A 16,584-nucleotide genomic window follows, 5' to 3' on the forward strand; every position below is an offset into this window, starting at 1 on the left:
AGGGAAAAAAAAGAGTAGTATTCCATAGATATTGAATCAATCTAGATTCTAATCTATAGACACGCAAACAGCATAGACCGACCGGCGGCTTGGGACCAAATCGCGAATGAAAAAAAAAAAGTGAAACCGATGCAACAAAAGTGTGGATGGAGGAAAGAGAGAAAAAGCACGGACAGCGTCCGGCCTTGAACGCTTATCAAGCGGGTCTTCTTCGGCGGCACGAAGAAGGCCAAAACGGACGCGCCGTTCGTGTGCGCGCACACCGCGTCTCCGCGAACCGCGCCGTCCGACAGTCGGGCGACGGACGCGCGTGCAGCAACAGCGCTCGTTCAACAGTTTCTTCACTCCACTCATCACAATCACGCCGGTTTTCTCGTCTCTCGTTCCTCGTTGCACTTTGCTCGTTGCTCGTTGCTCGTTTTGTGTGTCCAGTGGTTGTTTGTTGTTGGTTGGTTGTTCTTCATATCGGATATTGGACTGCGGTGGCGGTTTTCTTATTGTGGCCGTCGAACGGAATTGCCCCCGAGGAATTTCTTACGAAAAAGGTACAACGGAATTTTTGGTGGCTTTGTAAATTTTTCAAATGGCCTCAAGAACTAACTTATTTTTTTCCAAATTAAATTCATCTCTTTTAAACTCGATACAAAACTTATTAAAACCTGCTGATTTCTTGAGTCTCTTGAAATTAATTTATTCATACTAAAAGTGATTCCAAGTAAACTCAGGTTTTAAATAGTGTAAATTAAAATATTTTGGACGAAATTATTAAAAGTGCTCGTTCAAAGTATTGATAAGATCAAAATTGCCCTAAACAATATAGCGAAGTCCTAAAATTATTGGTAAATAAATTATTAATGTCGTTCCTTTCATTCACTTTTAATTTAGTTCAATACCATTAAGAAGAAAATTTTTGCTCGGTGGCCACAAAATTGTTTGTATGAGTCAAAATTCCGGTAATTTATCGGTCGGACAACCCAAACTACCTACCACGTCCATTAACCGAATAATTTAAGAATTTAAGATGATAAACAACATGTAAAATCCTTCGATTTTTATCCGAAACCAGTTACGCGATTAATTCATTTCTGTCTCGGCCAGACAACAAACACCGAAACCCGCTATCTGTAATTCCTCCTTTTGTTGTTTCGAAGTTTTTTCTCCCTTAATATAAATAAACAAGCACTGACGAATTGATTTTTTTAAATATAACTGCTAATTATTATTTGAATACTGACACGCAGACTCTAATAATAATAATTATTATTGTAGGTGTGAAGTTATCAGTTTCTGTTTCTATTATATTATTAAAAAGGTTATAATAAAATAGTTATTGCTTATTTATTTATGTTTCGAATTTTTTATAATATAATAAATTATGTATAAAGTTAAATTTCTATTATTCTAATCTTAATAGAAGACTCAAATTCGATAACTCAATATATTTATATTAATTTATACATATTCTATAAAGTTTATATATTTTTTCTTCATTTCAATCAAACATGTATACAGTTCATTTTCATTTATTTATGTGCTCACTAAACTAACTAACTGAAAATGTCAATACGATTCCTTAATTTTGTTGTAGATTTAAAGTATTTTATAAAATTAACTTTTTTTTTAATTTCTAAACTATTTTATATCTTCATTTTAATTGAATATACACTGGTAAATTTTACATTTATTTATATATTGTATTTTTGATAATGTAATAAGTGTATAAAATTTAATTAAAAGTATAATTTTTAATATATTTTTCTTGTATTTAATTAAACATGTAATAAATAATTTTTCCTGTTTAGATTATATTCTTAAAAATGTTATTAAAAATAGTAAATTTTAATTTTAATAGAAAACATTTGGTTCTCAGTATTATAGTTATAAAGATAAAAATAAATAAAATAATTTAGAAAAGAATAAAATCTATCTAGAAGTTTATTATTATTCGAACATACACTGACGAATCTTCTTGTTTCTATTATATTCTTAAAAAGGTTGTAAAAATGTTATAGTAGTTTTAATAGATTTTTTTATTTCTCAATGTTGTGATAAAAATTATTAATACTCTATAAAATTTATTTAAATGATCAGTTTTTCATTTCATTATAATTTGAAATTGAATACTGATTTTTTTTTTCTGTTAAATTATAAAGGTATAATAAATAAAACGATATTCTCATTTATTAGAACAATCCAATTCAATTTATCAATATAGTTAAAATTAAAAATATTGTATAAAATTTACTTCAAAGTACAATTTTGTTATTTATTCTTGTACCCTTTTAATTAATCATACACTAAAGTATCGATTGCTTCCTGGTTATTTTATGTTCTTAGAAAGGAAACAAAGTAATAATCTTAAGAGAAAATTTCAATTTAATTTTTTAATTTAGTTAAAAAAATTAAAAGATTCTATGGAATTCAACTTCAGTTTTCTAAACTATTCTTGTTTTTCAGTTTAATAAATCATACATTGACGAATATTTTTGTTTTTATTATAATTTCAAAAAGGTTATGAAAATGTTATACCAAATTTAATAGTTTTCTTTATTTCTCAATATAGTGATAAACATTATTGATATTTTATAAAATTTATTTCGAGGTTCAGTTACTCATCATTTTAATTTGATTTTGAATATTTTTGTTAAATTATAAAGGTATTATAAAACGGCATTCTCTTCTTGATAGAACACTCTAATTCAATTTTTCAATATAGTTAATATTAAAAATATTCTATAAAATTTATTTCGAAGTATAATTTTTTTCATCATTCTTGTTTCATTATAATTAATCATCCACTAAAGAATCAATTGTTTCCTGTTTCTTTTACGTTCCTAGAAAGGAAATAATAAAACGTTAAATTTTTCAGTTGTCTAAAATATTCTTGTTATTTTAATATATTTTAATAAAAGATTATAAAACCATTTTATGCTAATATTAGTAAGTTCGCTATTAAATTTAATTTAGATTTTTTTAAATTATTATTTTAAACATATAATGTTATTTTTTGTTAAATTATGTAGATTTATTTATTTATTTGGTTATAAGAATATTTTATAGTATAATAAATTTTGTATAAAATTTACTTTAAATTATCATTTAAAATATTTTATAAAATTTATGAAGAAGTTCAGTTTTTTAAAAATATTGTTGTTGTTCGATCACAAACAAATTATTTTTTTTCTTTAATTATAAAAATATATATTTAGTCTTAATAGAAGATCCCAAGTCGATCTTCTATATATATATATATATATATATATATATAGAAATTATTTGTATATACATGCATATACAATGTAACATATATTGTATAAGTTAAATTTTTTAAAATAATCTTGTTTCTCATTTAAATTAAACATGCACAGACGAATCGATTTTTTCTAACCAAAGCGTTAATAATAATTATTTAAAACGCAGACACGCAGTCTTTAATAATAATTGCAAGTGCGAAACGATTAGTTCCCGTTCGTATCGATTGTGCCGCAAAACGTTTTCGTTCCTGTCCAAGTTGATATTTATGTGACACACCTTAAGACACACAAACCGAGAGATTGAACAATGCGAATTCTTCGGATTTGCAAAGTGTGATGCACAGCGAGAATTACAAAAGATATATGCACGCGTAATTTATTAGGAAATGTGTCAAGGTATTGATGGCATGTCGTTAATTTGCGGAAAGGTCGATTCGAAGGGCAATTTCGATTAACCGTTTTATTACCTGTTTTATGCCACTTAAACGAAGCCATAGAAACTATGTAATTTGCCGTTTCAATGACAAGATTCACAGAAATTAATAATATTGTAAGTAGATGTTTGTACAACTGGCAATACATTTTTCACCTTTAATATTTTATAATGAAGTTGATATTTTCAAATGTATTGAACCGATCTGCATAAAATAAAGTCAAGGAAAAGTTCTGTTGCCCAACAAAATCATGTAAGAGTACAAAACCCACATTTTAATACCATGACAAAGAGAAGATCTCGAGACATTCATAAAATAGCTTTTTCTACAGAAACATATGTTACAAAATCCATCTTCAGCTCACCTTTCATTCAATTTTGTTCGTTTTTCAACAGATCTGTATCTAATCTCATTATAATAATGTGTGCTCGTTAATGAGCATAAAATTTCGCTAGTTATTTAATAACAGTTTCCGGTTGTGTAAAATCCGATTCGTTCTCTATTAAATATTCTTTTTATTCTTGATTTTCTTAATCTAGCTTCCTGCTTGGTTTTCGTTTTGTTCGTATCAACGCCCACTTGTTGTCTAGTTTAGTTTTATCAGCTTCACAAACTGCCAGAAAACAGATGTCACTCCAGTTGGTTTATTTGGTGTAAGATAAAACCGTTTTAAATGCCTACTATAACATTATAGTCCATCTTATCTTCTTTAAACATTTTGTTACACCATTTCAAAATTGAACCCCACACAAACACACTCCAAGTGTTATTATTTCGTTTTTAATCGGGAGACGTTGAAGAAAAGGAAACACATCAAAATCTACATAAAGCACGAGAGATTATTGAAATACCCGGTTTCGTATTCATAACGCAGTCTTTCAGTCTTATCTGGTGCGTTGTTTTTTTGTGTTTTTAGGGCTTTTTCGTCCGGCGAATTAAAGCATTTGCATTTAGCAGTTTTGCGTTAGTTATTAAAATAAAGAAGCGACCGTTTTAACTCTAATCGATTTTTCTAGGGCCGACTCAAATGTCTCTTTCGTTTTGTCTGATATTTTATTTACTGCTTTATTTACAGAATTTTTTTATAAGCTTCATTACTCGTTTTATGAAAGAGGATTTTATGAATTGTAAAATGACCAAAAGATAAAACACGGATAATATTTTAAAATACTTATTTTCGTACAAATTACATTTTTGTTATTTTTAGTATACAAGTTGTTTCATACAGAAATTTTTCCTAAAAGGCCTCCCCTAATCAGGTTGTCAAATATGAAATGATTACTGCTGGCTGCTTGAATTAACATCCTTTACACACATTGAAGTTTTTGTATACGTTATATATTTTCCATAATATATTTTTTAAATAGCTTAATCCATAAACTGAGAAAAGCCACTCTTGTTCGCATCGATAAAATAAGCTCTTTTCAAGGAAAACTTTTTTCGGTTAGGACCTATTTAATGTACGATAATGGCGATGTACATTAAAGAGCTTTTATTAAATATTCTATATCGGTTCATCTTGAGCTCCTTATACTCTTATGCATTCTTAGATCGAAGAATTGAAGCACTGAAAACTAAAGTTTTTGGGCCCCCAATACATTGTTCTTATATCGAATAATGAAGCATGTAATAATAAATATTTACAATTTATCTTATCTAATTTTTAGATTAAATATTAAACTATTAAAAATATATATTTTTGTTCCTTTATAATACAGGGTATAAAAAATAAACATTATCTTAAATTAGTTAAGTTGTCTACTATTTCATTTCAAGCAATCCTAAGTAGATTTGACCGGACCGGTATTTAGTAGATTTGGCCGAAACAAAATATTGGCTGACTCGGGACTTCCATGGTAGTCTGTGTGTCCAAAAGATAAAATTCATAATTTACACAAAAATAATCCAGTTTAAAATAATTAAGATGTAACGAAATTGATGAAGAGCACCGGACTCCGTTATTTCATACATATTTCCCAACAATTGCTATATGGCACTGGAGCTAAGAAAGAAAGTCTCGCTGCAAGAATAAGAAGGGATTGTCCGAGGTAAAGTTTAAGGACTGCGTTACTGTAACGATCATTAGATACCAAACATAAAACGTACTTTTTCAAGCAATGCTGTAGTTCTGCATATAATAAAACAAACTCGTGAGCAAAATTATAGAAATTAATAAAGGATAAGATAGAAAGTAATAAAGAGTCTAAAATAGGTAGGATGAATCATTGGCAGTCATTCGAAAAAGGGCAATAACAATTAAAAATACTGGATTGATTTTGTACCACCCACTACATCTGAATCTTTTGTGAACAATTTTAGAGAAAATTCAGACCCAGTTGAATAGTGAAGTAGGTAATTATCGTAAATATTTCTTAACTAATTTGGTTCATCAGTTTTTATCTAGCCCCAACTAGTGTTTATTCCATTTTTGGAAATGTTGTTGATGACGATAGATGTAGGTCACGTTCAGTAAATGCAGAAAAGCTTTTATTCATCAATCACAATTTATCTCTGTTGATTAAAGAATAAAGTTAAAATTTTTTTTTTGCCTTTTGTGGCTTGTATTTTAATTTAAATTTTAGTTATTATATTTCGCAGAGCCATAAAGTATAAAGCAAGTTTGTCAAAAAAAATTCTTTTTTTTTTTTCAATTTATTTTGGGCGTCCATACTTCTTTAGATTAGGGGGTTAAGGAAAAAAAGGGTAAAAATCCAGTAGATTGCCGATATATTATTGTGAAAACTCAAATATAATAATGTAAAATTGTAAAAAGTCCCTCTATACAGTGTATAATTTATACAATGTATAACTACTACTTGTATCAAATTGTCCAGCATCATATGGACAGTATCAACTATTTTTATATAGGGTGGTCTTCTGAAAGATATTTTAATTCTCTATTCAATACTATTTTGTTGCATAAATTAGGACTATTTACTTTTCTTTTATAATTAAAACAATTTTGATATTTAAATCAATCTATTAATTAAAAAAATAATTATTTAATTAAGTGTTCTTTTACATTATGATGAATAAACATTATTGGCGTGAAAAGATATCAGGGGGTGGATCTTTTACGATCTCATTGTGAAGTAGATACGTATATACGTATATTTTCTATATTTCTACTTTGATAATGTTTACTACATTTTTTAAAATTTAATAATCTAAAAATAGTTTGTTTGATGTATTCTTGACTATATGAACTCATTATAAAATGTGATTAACATTCGGTGTGTTGGTATTTTTTCTCTTTTAAAAAAACCCTTTGATACGTAAATAATGGGGAATGTATTATTTGTTAATTTTTGTTTTTTATATAACTATTATTATTATTATTTTTATTTTATAATATAACGTGCATTTTATGTCATAAAATAAAGGTTTTTTTTTTGTATAATTTATTATAATAATTATATTATTTATTTATTTAAGTCCTTTACGTATACTAAATTATATCAAATCGCGTTTTAATTTTTAAAAAACACCATATCCAACCTTAATATTATATTTAAAAAAATATAAAATTAAAATCAAGAAATAATGTTAGTTTTCTCATATTTGAATCCAGGTCGACTTCGATGGTTGCTGACTCGCTCTAAGTAACCCGATTTGGCCGATTTCAATTGGCCTTTAACACAACCCCGTGCTAATTTTTTTAATAACACCCGGATCGTAAATCGCCATTTGAAAAACGTTAATCGTATTTTAACGACCCGAAGTGGGTAACAGATGGGAACGGTCTCTTCGTCACTCGCTAATAAGTTATTAGCTGGAACCACCTGTGGAACCTGATCGGTTGGGGACCGACTAACGGTACCGAAATCGCGTCCGTAACTTTTTTTCTCTCTCTCCCAACGCGAGCCAATATCGGATTCCATTCGATTGCGCAACTGGGAAAACGATCGCGAGCGCTTTGTGCCATCCGAACCGCCAAAAAAAAGCGAAACGCTTTTGTTTGTCCGGTACCCGTTCGAGTTCGTGTGCGAAACCGAGTCGTCGGGAAACCTGAAGAATTTAATTGGATCGCACGGTTTTTGGTGAATCATTGAATTCGGATTGTTTCAATTAAAGGTTCAATCGGTTTTTAATCCGGGTCTGATTGAATTTCGCGAACATGTGCAATGCGTCCAATTAAAAGCGGATCATATTTAAATGTGATTTTGTTACGTTAGTGACAGTTTTAATTGCACTTGCATCAGAAAAATGTATTATATAAATTATAAGCATAAGTTTAGTTTTTTTTTTTTTTTTTAATGGATAACCAGATTTTTTTATTTTTAAACTCCAAACGTGATCATTAGTGCGAGCAACAAAATACCAGCAACAAAAAAAAAAAAAAAAAAAGAAAAATGAATAAAAATTGAATGTTGGGCATTAGTAGAGTTAACAAGCAGACGTTGGATTCGGTAATGGTCTGTCGGATTAGAACGTTGCACGTAACATCAATTTTCGAAGCCATTATCAACAATAAACAGGAGATAACGCTGCAAATGTTCCCACAGTTGCCCAGTTTCGTTCGTCCCCTAAAACTCCCGGATCACACCTACCGGTTTTTGTACGATTCCAGGCGATAAGATAAGGTCGTTTAGGATTTAAGCAACCCCGCGACGGGCGACTATGAAAAATGCACCGGTGATTTATTGAATGTGATTCCGTTGGTCGGGTTTCCGTATGTAAAATGCATTTTTCAATTAGGCAAAGTCATTCCGGCTCGGTTATTAATCACGTGAAATTCGGGTGGAAAGCTTAATAATGCAATTTCCAACAGTGTTCGCGCATTATCTGCCAAGATGATTCATTAGGGTTCTGACACGTTCAAGGAATTTTCATATAAAAGTGTTTTATAACTGCGATTGTTCAACGGTTTTATTAGGGGGGTGGCAGGACGAAAAAAAAGCAGCAGCAAAACTGGCGGGAACGGAACCGCCAGTCCGGGAGATTTATTGAGGTTTTACATTGTGTTCGCGTGGGTTTTTAATAGAGAAAATTGCGCGGGTCTGTTTGCCTGTTTGTTTGTTTTAATTGGCCCGTTTCGGCAACCAATCGAATCGATAATAAACTAAAAACTATTATTACCCGTTTTCGGTCAGGTATACACTGTAATCTAGTTAATTAGGTTAAAATAATACCAGGGAAAAATTAAATTAAAATTTTGCGAGAAAATATACAATTACAATATACAATTCTGTTTTAACTGTATGCAGTACTTGTACACATCATTATTTTAACCTAATTAAGCATATTAAAGTGTAATATAATCAGGAGTGTTTGTATATTTATCGGTGTTTATCATTTCCGACTCGGTCCAGCATCCTTCAAATCTAATCTCGGTTAATTTATAATAAACGTTTGACCATTAGCAACGCCAATCTTTTGTTATCAGGTTCATAGTTATCATCACAAAACTCAAATCATTTTATAAACAGAGAGTTTTTATACATATTTCATAACCAAAACTAAAGTTTATTATGATTTTGAGGTCGACTATAACACTAGCGTTTAAACAAACACATCTGAGTAAATTCAGATGGCGACAGTTTATATTTCTATAAATGTCAACAATATACTAAATATTCTTATATGAAAATATACATATTTATAAAACTTTCTAGTCATATAAACCACAAAGTAACGTACAATAAAGCAGTAAGAAATATTCAGAATATTTAATAACCATAAAAGTGGCTACAAGATGATGATGATAAATCTTATTTAAGAATAACACTGATTTTATATTAATTTATTCTCAATTTTTCCACGTCAGAAGATTCCAATAATATTAATTGTTATGTATGTGCCTTTATTTTATGTAAAAGACTTTTTACATTTAAAATAATTGAAATAAAATGTCATAATTTGTAAAAACTACCTCAAATTTTATTTCTACTTTATGCTCACTTTTTTATTTAAGATATTCTTAAAATTGCAAAATAATATTAATCCCCTTCATTTTAATTAGTTAAAAAGTAGTATTTACTTTAGTTGAAACACACTTTTTTATTTAAGAAAATTATGATATATTAATTTTTAAACACCTTCGTAATAAGTAGAAACAATATTTTATTATTTTTATTGTAGTTTATTCCCACTATTCTCACTTGAGGAAATTCTAATAACATTAATACTGAAACTCCCTTGTAGTGTAACTCCCATTCTATTTTATTCTTACTTTTTTCATTTGATAAAATGACTCCCTCGATATTGACAAAAAACTAGCTAACATCTCTTTTAATTTATTATTACTTGCTTCACCTAAGAAAATTGCAGCATTCATTTTAATTTATACTCGTTTTTCTCTCTTAAGAAAATTGCAATAATATTAATTTAGACTACCCAAATATTGACAATATTGATAATCTTAAAGGTATTTTTCTTAAAATTTATAATTTTTTTATTTTCCCATCAAATTGTAAATGGACTACTTTAATTTATTTCCATTCGTAAATTAATGCGAAATAAATAAAGCGGTTTGGAAAAACAATTTTGTAAAGCAGAAGCAAAAATAAACGTTTCAAGTTTGCGTGCGACTTGAAACAAACAGATAATGGAACGACACACGAGAGGCAGTAAGTAAGGAGAAGGTTTCGTTCGAATGGTAGTAAAAAGGTGCGACGAACTGCGATTCCCGCGATCGAGACACACGCGGTTAACTGTTAACTGTATTCGATTATACATACGACGAAGCCGGGACGAGCTAACTGTTTACTTGTTTTATCGATGCGTTTTGAATCGAAAATATACAACTTCGAAACATTTTAAACAGTACATTGTAACTAATTGCAAAACGTCATCGTTATTTTAATAGAATGCGGCAAAGAAAAATCCGGTTGAAAGTGGAGTTTTCCACTCGAAGCGTGAAAATATAATAGTGTATCGATCGTCACGAGATTAGAGATTAGCCAGGAAAATTGGAAGCGCCAAAAGTACATTGTTCTAGGAAAATCGTCCCGCAAAACAATAACCCTTGTTTTAATGTTCAACAAGTAAAAACAGTTCGCGTTTTACCCTACGAATATTGTTAATGTGCGTCACAAAAAAGGGTGAATTATTGTTTGGAATTAGTAGCTTACCACTATACATGGTTTCGTCGTAAATGATTCAAGTTAAATTAGCCATTTCTCCACTTATATTATATGATATGTCAATTCGGCTGAGGCGGAGAGAAAATTAATAAATCACAAGTTTTTGTGTGAATTTCGTACGGCAAATATTAAGAAGCATCGAAGAAGCGGATGTGGTAAATTTTAATATTAATAAACAACTCATCCTGCAACTTTCTAATATATTAACAAAGATTCCACACCTGAGCGCAAATGTTATTTTATGTTAAATAGTTAATAAAAAATTTAAATACTAACTAATGATGGTTAAGCAATCCTTTCGCTATATTTAGTAAGTATGATGTTGTTGTAATTAACACTATTACGTTATAACTGTTCCTGTTTGCCATTGATTTAATTAGTTATTGCAGTAACGAATCGCAAATTAAAACAAACAAACCTGTTGGTTCTCGCTCATTTTTATATAATCTATAATAATCGAATCGGCGTTTAATTGTTGTCATTGTCGGTTCCGAAATAATTTGTTGAAAAATTTACCTTGCGTTGTTAGTTGCCTAACCCGATTCGTTCAGGTCCTACCTGTATGGTAATCATCCAAAAACGTTCATTAATATCATTACTTAATTACAGAATGAATTTATTATTAATTACCTTTAATGCAATTTCCTTGTTAACTTAATCCTCTCTCATTACAATCTGCTTAGCATCAATACATATCCATTCATTTTTAACAAAATTCAAAATTTTAACTATTTTAAATTATAAATGTATTTCGAAGATGTAGAAGAAAATAACTGCATCATCATTATTTGTCTAACCATACATATATACAGCATGTGTCAAATTGGTTGATTTCTGTACCAGATAGACAAAAACCAATTTGTAAATGTCCATAGCTACATTTTCTCAAAACATTCGTTGTCCCTAATCGCATTTTGAAACCTTTGATCATTTCTGGAATATCATCGAAAATTGCCATGTGACAAATTTCGAAGGAGTATAATAATTTTCTACATATGGCGAATATCTTCACCTCAAAACACTTCAAATTTCGAGATAATATTGCAACATAAACCCAATTTCTGTTTCTATAATAACTAAAATAAACGAATTTGGAACACTATGTAATTAAACAGAAAATTTATATTTAATTTTATAATAATATAAATAAATATTAATCAGAAACTTTAAATTAATTTGAGCTAAATAATCTACTTCATTGTTATTTTTATAAGTATACTAATTAATTTATACTGATGTAAATAATAGTAACTCGAAAATAAAATTCTACATTATTTTTAAGATTAAATGTTTATTTATTAACTGATTTATAATAAAATAACCTTACCCATTTAATTATCTTTAATTAATTAATCAAAATTAATTTTGAATTATTATTTTCTTCTACATATAAATTTAATAAAAATAATATTTTAAAATATTTGTGTAATAACATTTAAGTACTCAATTCATTAAAATTAATTTAAAACTTTTGTTCAATATTCATTTATATTTTAATATTTTTATCCTATTATTAAATTATATAAATATTTAGTTTTTGAATAAAAATCTCTTTTGTAAAATTGGTATTTTAAATCGATTTAACTAAACGGATATTTAAAAATTATACATAATTATTACATACTCATAAACTTTTATTATTGACTGAGTTATTTATTATGTAATTTTTCTTTTGAATTTTATAATAATTTGAAGATAATAATCATTGAAGATATGTTTATATTCACTGAAGGAATTTTTGTTAATTTAAAACCTAATGTTTGTAATATAATCAGAATTTTCATTAATTATTAATGATATCACTTAAATTATTTTAATTTAAAGTGTGTAAATTAGTTCAAACATTAAATTACACGCATATAAAGGATATTTTAAAATAGTTACACAATAACATTAATAGTAAATTCATTAATTCAAATTAATTTGAAGTTTCTCTCTGTATTCTGCGATGCGTTTAAAATATCGAAATAAATGATTAAACTAATGTATTCAGAATGTTATTTAACTCCGAACTGGAGGTGTTACCACAATACAATAAAATTCTGTTGCATGTGTAAACTGCTGTTGCGATCTTTGAAATAACACATTTTTTAAAAAGAATGACAAACGTCGGCCAGTCATGATCGGTTACATGTGATTGAAATATGAAGTTTCAGCTTTTTCATTTTCCACATCAAGCCGGCAACAAAATCGGAAAGGTTTTTGCGTGCCGATCATTGCAGACCACGTGCAGTCGGCAACAAATAAACGGTTAGCGTTCGAATCCGACTTCTTGGCCAACGCACAAACAAAACAAAGACTGGGGGGTAAACATATCGATTCGGTTCAAGATCAGGGTTCGTGCAGTTCGCGTGCATTTGCACACTACGTCTGATGGAGGCGGTGGGGTTTTTCCCCACCCAGAACACGTTGCACATTTGCATGATATTTATAAAACGTTGTTTATGGTCCTGGTAATTAGCGCGTATGAAAGTCTAGAAGTCAGATGGGTATCTGATTTATTTACGCGTTTGTTCTTTGCGTGCAAACCGAAAATCTTCTGGCAGGATTTGTGCCACTGTTCCAATTTACACTTTTTTCATAACTACAATCGAGACGAATAGAAAATGTGCAATTAGTCGATTTCTTGTTATTTGTAAAAACAAGTTTATTGTCTATCATCAACACAATCAGAACCGTACTGTAGTGAAACTGGTTGTGTATTTGAACGGAATTAACTGGGGAAAATTATGGAACAAAGTTGGAACGGAATTGATTTTCCATTGGGGTCGTAAAACCAGACGTGGCGACGATAAAAAGAGCCGTTGAATAGATTATCCGTAGTTTTTTTTTTTTAAAGGCGAGGGCCTTAAATAAATCGGTTGCATAATTAATAACAGTTCGGGCATCTGAAACACTGAAATATTAATGGATTCATTCCGACTTTTTAACTGATGCCGGGGAGAAGTTTTCGATGTTTCTCTCAAGTTTTAATTACCGAACGGTTATCGCGACGCTCCGATCTTTGAATTATGTTAATTTTATACACCCTCTTCTGTTTCAAAGGGGGGCGTAATAAAACAAAAGGTGTTTTAATCGTCTTGTTTACCTCCGCCTTTAATCAATTCCTTTTTGACTCGCACATAAATGGATTAAGATAAGTGGGTTAAAGTTGCTTCTTGCGTCAACCAAGAAACGACATAAATTGCATGCAAGTGCACATGAAATTTACCCAAAACTGGGCGCGATTAATTGGTAATTTTCGACGTATTAAATTATTATGCTGAACAAGTTTCTGACGTCTGGAGGTGTGCACGAATTTTAATGGGGTTCCTGATGTTTTTTCAATTATATCCGGCATAGAAACGTGAACTTGCGGTGCAGATTAATTTTTGAATATGGCTTCTGTATTATGGTCGAATAAAATGTGATAATCTTGTTTAAGGGATCTAATTAAATTAAAACGCTGCGCCATATTAGTGTAGTTGGAATCCGGGAGAATCTTGCGAATCTGTACGTTTTGCACCATGTTTGAATTCCGTTTAACAATGGCTGCCATTGTTTCGTTGTTTTCGGACGTTATTTGTTCAGTTCGAAGCAATTAAACGACTAGATAAGATTAATTAATGGCCATTTTTGTTTGTATAAATTTAAGTTGTTGGTAACGAATATTTTCGACTATCTGTTTAAAAAATGTTTAGTAGTTTTAGAAGAGATTAAACCAATGTTAAAACTAATTAAAGTTGTGTTGACAACTCTTCGAAAATATTTATAAATTCATACGTCAATAATCCGAATCAAATCGTGTTTGAAACTGGGAAAAACTTCTTAGAAATCAGATGTAAATTTATACAGTTGTGTCTTCTTCAAATTTCTCCGATAATTTTACAGGCTTTCGCCGAAGATTTAATCCGAACCTGGCAGTGATTACAGTAGTAGTAGAAAGCACGATCATTTTGACTAATCACGTTTAAATAATAAATCATTAATCAACAATGCAAAACGATTTTTAGTGATAATTGTTGTATTTATTTGACCCCATAGAAAGTGCACACAAAACACCCTAATAAAATATTAAAAGAAAATTACAAATCAATAGTTATTGAATGGGGGAAATGTTTTATTATTAAAATTGTGAGTAATATATTTTCCTTGTTAACGCAAATCTTTTATTAATGTTTATGTTTATCTTTACGTTGATGGATTTCTGTTATATTTTAATAGGACTTTTTATAATAGAACAGTGCAACATTACAGCACCATTATCGGTTAAAGGCAATTTAAAAATCGCAAAGCTGGTTTTAGATTCATTAATGCAAGGTCGAAGCATATCATTAATTATGAAAATTGTTCGCAAATTCGTTGTACAATCTTAAGACACGTGCAAAAATCAAACGTCAAGTCAAACTGACACATCAGCTAATGCAAAATATTGTTACAGGACACATCCCCTAAAAATTGGCCATGGTCCGATTGTAAACAACGTTATCAGCGTTTAATAAGCAGGTGTTATCTATTCAAAATGCTCATACGAAAGCAAAATAGATAAGGAACACGGATTATTTGAAACACTGTGTTAGTATCGGTCGGTGAAACGTGTCGCATTTTGATTATATCATGGGGATCCTGTGGCGAAAACGGTCCCTGCTCCTGAAACTGATCGTGATCGTGGGCACAGCCTGGTTCACGATCGCTTTTCTGATGTACACCGACAACCAGAGCGGCAGAAGGATGTCGTTGCCCCTGGAGGGTAACCAAATCGACAGGGAACGGCCAGTTGAGAGGGTGGTGCCGTTCCGGACCGACCGGGCGGAGAAGACGGAGCCGAAGGTCGAAAGGGAGAAGGATTCGGTGTTTGGAAATGTTTTGGCGCCGCCGGTCAGCAATGCGGGCGAGATGGGCAAACCCGTCATTTTACCCACAAATATGTCTGGTAAGTTCCTATTTTTTATCTTTAAAATTGGTTAAACTGATGTTATAATTAAAATTTGGTTAAATATTAGATTCTAAATATTCACGAATTGAAATAAACGTATTATTACTTCTAAAATTGTTTAAAATTAGCAAAAATATTAAGATATCGTTGACGGAAAAAGGTTAATTACAGAATAAAATGAAATATTAGTTTTTGTTAAATATTGAAAAATTAGAATTTTTATTTACTTTTTAATAGATCCAAATGGTTATAACATTGAAATTTTATTAGTCATTATCCAAACTGAATTAGATATGTTATAGATAAAGATTAAATAAGATCAGTGTAATCATTGATTTTAATCACCATAATATTTTAAGAATTTTGCTTTACGTATGGTAAAATCTAAATTCTTTAATTATTGTATTTGTCCCTTAAAATATGTAAAATGTAATTATTATCTACAACGTCATTGATTGTACAAAAATTTAAAATTTTGTGAACAAGTAGATCTAAAAATATGTTAACTTTAATTAATATAAATTATTGCTTAAAAAATTAATAACAAAGCAAATTTCCTGAAAAGTATCAGTAAAATTACCAAATTATTATTTATAATTGTTTTAAACTTTTTTAAATCATTAATATATTTCTTATGTTTTAAGTTCATAAAATAATAATAAAATTATTTATATGTATAAATTGTTTTTTGATAATTAATTTTTTAAAAGATACTTATAAAATTAACTTAAATTTATAAAATATTTTATGGATTAGGTTGAATTATATTTATGTGGCACTTTTAACTTATAAAACGTTTTAATTAAGTTAATAAAAGTTAGATCTAAACATAATCTTGAATAATCTTATGCACAACCGCAAAATTATCTAAAAACTTTATTTCCTGAATACCAGTT

The 16,584-nt window shown here is 29.4% G+C and overlaps 1 protein-coding gene across 2 annotated transcripts in view; it reads left to right on the plus strand.

Annotated features, from left to right (window-relative positions):
• Positions 1-292: 292 nt before the first annotated feature.
• LOC109603969 (putative polypeptide N-acetylgalactosaminyltransferase 9) overlaps positions 293-16,584 on the plus strand; it is a 59,908-nt gene continuing 43,616 nt past the window's right edge. The window contains exons 1-2 of one of the 2 annotated variants that reach the window (XM_020020484.2): positions 293-545; positions 15,194-15,685. In XM_020020484.2, the coding sequence (XP_019876043.1) occupies positions 15,370-15,685 (316 nt within the window). In that variant the 5' untranslated portion in view covers positions 293-545; positions 15,194-15,369. The remainder of the gene's footprint in view (positions 546-15,193; positions 15,686-16,584) is intronic. The other variant, XM_049962231.1, reaches the window with a different exon arrangement.

This window comes from Aethina tumida, chromosome 1 (assembly GCF_024364675.1).
Source record: "Aethina tumida isolate Nest 87 chromosome 1, icAetTumi1.1, whole genome shotgun sequence".
NCBI lineage: Eukaryota > Metazoa > Arthropoda > Insecta > Coleoptera > Nitidulidae > Aethina > Aethina tumida.